The sequence below is a fragment of the Grammomys surdaster genome, unplaced genomic scaffold (genome assembly GCF_004785775.1).
Source record: "Grammomys surdaster isolate TR1022 unplaced genomic scaffold, NIH_TR_1.0 126248, whole genome shotgun sequence".
In the NCBI taxonomy this organism is placed as follows: Eukaryota; Metazoa; Chordata; class Mammalia; order Rodentia; family Muridae; genus Grammomys; species Grammomys surdaster.
The window spans coordinates 5552864-5556587 of NW_021621048.1; the positions used below are offsets into that span (position 1 = coordinate 5552864).

General features: G+C 35.4%; 1 protein-coding gene across 4 annotated transcripts in view; it reads right to left on the reverse strand.

The window, feature by feature from the left end:
* Positions 1–438: 438 nt before the first annotated feature.
* The window catches only part of U2surp (U2 snRNP associated SURP domain containing), a 53822-nt gene continuing 50536 nt past the window's right edge, over positions 439–3724 (reverse strand). For all 4 annotated transcript variants that reach the window (XM_028758942.1, XM_028758941.1, XM_028758944.1 and 1 more), the window contains 2 exons: positions 2713–2889; positions 439–1579 (listed from right to left, as the gene is read on the reverse strand). In XM_028758942.1, the coding sequence (XP_028614775.1) occupies positions 1441–1579; positions 2713–2889 (316 nt within the window). In that variant the 3' untranslated portion in view covers positions 439–1440. The remainder of the gene's footprint in view (positions 1580–2712; positions 2890–3724) is intronic.

The window sequence follows — 3724 nt, forward strand, 5'->3', positions numbered from 1 at the left end:
TGTAGATGTCGTGGATAAGGAAAAGACATGCCTTACTGTAGAGAGAGCTGATGTGATGACTACTCCTCAAATCACAAGTAGAAGACACCTTATTTTGTGATTGGCAAGATTAAGTAAACAAGGTGAAAAAATTAAAAAGAAAGAAAAGGTAAATCGAAACAATCCATTATTGCAGAAAAACGTAAAGCACTACATAGAGTGCCTAGATGGAAACCTGAAAGCAAGACTGACAGGTACTGGCGTCAGTTCACGTCCACATGATCTTTATTACATCATATTCTCTGTGGGACTGTGATCAACATTCACAAGGTTTCCTATTTCTTCCCCAGACCACAGCCAAGTTCGTTCCTGTTTATAATAGAATTCAACACTGGTTTTAGTCAACTTTTTGCATCTTGAATTTATGAACCACTGGATGTTAAAATTGCCTGAAAACCATTTAATTTTTGAATTTTTATTTAAAGCTGTTCGTCAAACCAAATCCTTCAAAACAAAAAAGCTGTTTCAAACAAATTTGTACAAATATCATGATACCAGTGTTTTAAAGATAACCTACAGACAATTATAAAAAGGCAACTATTACAAAAGAATTCTATGGTAAATTTTTTTTATAAAACCTTTTATAAATAAACTTGTTTCATGATAGAAGATAAAAATTAATTTACCCTAAATACGTTAGTTACTCAGAATATGGGCTGAGTGTTTTGAAGTCATGCTGCTTCTTCAGAAAGAAAGAACTGTTTTAGCAGGCACGACAGTAACAGATGCACATCAGAGCCTCTCATCTCCGGGTACGAAACCCTTTTTACAGAAACAGATAAGCAAAACCTACTAAACAGGAGTGTTGGGTCCCTTAACTTTTGAAAGTCATTTTAATAATTATAAAACTAGCTAATTGAACACTGGAGTTTGTAAAGTGCACTAGGGATAAGAAACAGCAATGGTGCCAATTTCACTTAGTAGGTCTTTAAGGGACTTGGTGTCACCAACTGGGCAAAAAAACAACATTATAGTTTTCTGTTCAGATTTTATTTGAAATCTAATTCAAATTGTCAAAGCTACAAAAGGGGGGAAGACATCTGTATTATGTATCTAAGTCACAACATCCTAAAACAAAATATTACTACTGCCAGCAGATCCAATGGACACATTTTTGATGAAATTCATTAGCACAATAAAAATTTCATCTTGAGAAACAGCCACAACAAAAGTAATTTATACAATATAAAACAATGACAGGTCTACAGATGCAGTTACTCATGAGTTTACACATGCATTCACAAACAAACAAACAAACAAACAAAACCCAGGAATGCTCTTTCATTAGAATTTTTTTTTGTTTTTGTGTGTATGGTTTTTTTTTATTAAAAAAAAAAAAAACCATTCAGGCACAAAACAAACTTGCATTTCCAATAAGTGACAGCATCTTAAAAATATACGTCAGTGTTTGTTTTTCTTTGACTTTTTATGAGACCTGTGTGGAGACCGGGACTGAGATCTGGATTTCTTCCCTGATTTCTTAGGGGACCTAGACCGAGACCGCCTAGACCTTTTAGGTGTCCTTGAACCAGACGGTGACCTGTAAACAAACAAGAACAATGCTTAAGTAACCAGCCAACAAAACTGCTTACATTCTTATATGACTTAAAATGAGCTCTAAGAGAGCATATAAGCCACCAACTAAATCAAACAGCAAACTCAAATTTATTCTTTACTATGTACACACACATGGATTTATTCTACACTTACTATTCATAACTAATCAGTACAGTATTTGTTTTAAAAGACAGATTTCTGAGCCTTTATCCTGCTCCAACAAGAATGTGTGTTTTTTTAATAAGCTCCCTGGGTAACTGATACCCCACCCCCCAAATCTGAACCTCTAATCCACAAGATAAAGTTCAAAGAGCCAACTAAAACATTCACGCAACTTGAAAAGCAAAAAAAACTTCGTACTCTATAATTTTGAGAGAAAAAATATTTTCATTCAAGGCCATCATTTAAAACAACATAATTTGTTGTTTTTGAGACAGGGTCTCACTATGTAGCCCTAGTTAGCCTGTGCCTCCCAGGTAACGGGATTAATGGCATCTGCCAATACATCTGGCACCAGGAATTTTGTTTAAAAAAAAAAAAATACACATACATATACATCTACACATACACACATGCATACAAATGGAAAAAAAAGAAAGTCTATTTCATAAAGATTTTACAGAAAATGATAATGAAGTATTAGCATATATATTCAGGTGCAGCTCTTAAGAAAATGCCCCTCTGTAACATCAAATGCATTTATGAACAACTTTTGTGGGACTAAAAGGCTTAAATAAAATATATAAAATGTTAAAATTCATACTGAAGAGACAATAAATAGTATTCTATTTCCTTACCCAAACACTTACTTCTGTTGGGAAAGGGTATTCTTTTTCAGCTTTGACAAAATCTAGGTCTATTTATTATACAGAAACAAAGAAAAGAAAAAACACATCTCCCCCAATCCCCAGTAGTGGACATGCGAAAATCCTTGGTCAGTCTTTAACTCACTAGACCTCTTCTCTACCTGAATCATGACAAAAATTGAGGGAGGAACAGAGACAAAACCCAAAATAAGAGTGCTAGTTCTGTTTTTCTCAAATCCTTAAAAAATGTGCCAAGGACATTACCTTGAAGCTTGTGGGACTGGAACAGGTACAACTGACTTGCACTTACCTTTTGGCTTTTTTGCTAGCATCTCTAGGAGAGTCTTTGTGAGAGGACCTGGACCGTGAGCTTTCTTTGTGAGACCTTTCTGACCGTTCGGACCGCTCTGATTTGGGTGATGGAGATTTCACTCGTCGACCGCTGCTACTTCGAGATGGACTGGGGGAGGTACTGTGTCGTCTCTTCCTACAAAACAAAGCACATAAACACTCTCTACGTGACAGAGATAGACCTAGGCATTCCAGTTTTCAATTTTACTAACTAGCTACTTCTGTCTCCCAACTTATGCTGACTTAACTCTCACTAGACATTCTAGCACTATTTTCCAACATCACAGACTGTCCTTTATTTAATGAACAAGTTTTAGACACCTTGCCCAAAACAAATGAACTCAACTAAATTCAATTTTCTTTTGCTGTAAAAATAAAAAGATGAAATAAGCCTGACCTTTCTGGATTGGAAAACAATGAAGATTTATTTTTTTCAATGCTAATGTCTTAATGTGGTTGTTTTATTAAAGTTAAACAATACAATTCAGAGAACAGGACACTGTACTGGCTAATTATAATGAACTGATTGGAGTTCACGTGAAGTGAAAGGGAAGAAAGAGAGGCATTTTAATAGGTGGAGCATGCAGGTAAAAGGTACACAGGGATTATTTATACGATTTTTGTAACTTTTCTATAAAACAAAATTATATACATAACCAAATTCTATACAAAATCAAGATATAAAAGACCAATGAGTGTAATTATGTTATTTATAAGTATATACAGAGTGATTAAGCCAGGTTTCTCATTTGCAACCACTTTTTTTAATGTGGAAAACTTTGATTCTGTTTACTAAAGCCAATGCTTCACTACATTAGACACTTACAACTATAAAAGAAACATGCTCCAGTGAGGTGGCTCAGCAAGTAAGAGCACAAGAGTTATCACCACCAGCACCACCAGCACCACCAGCACCACCAGCACCACCAGCACCACCAGCACCACCAGCACCACCAGCACCACCAGCACCA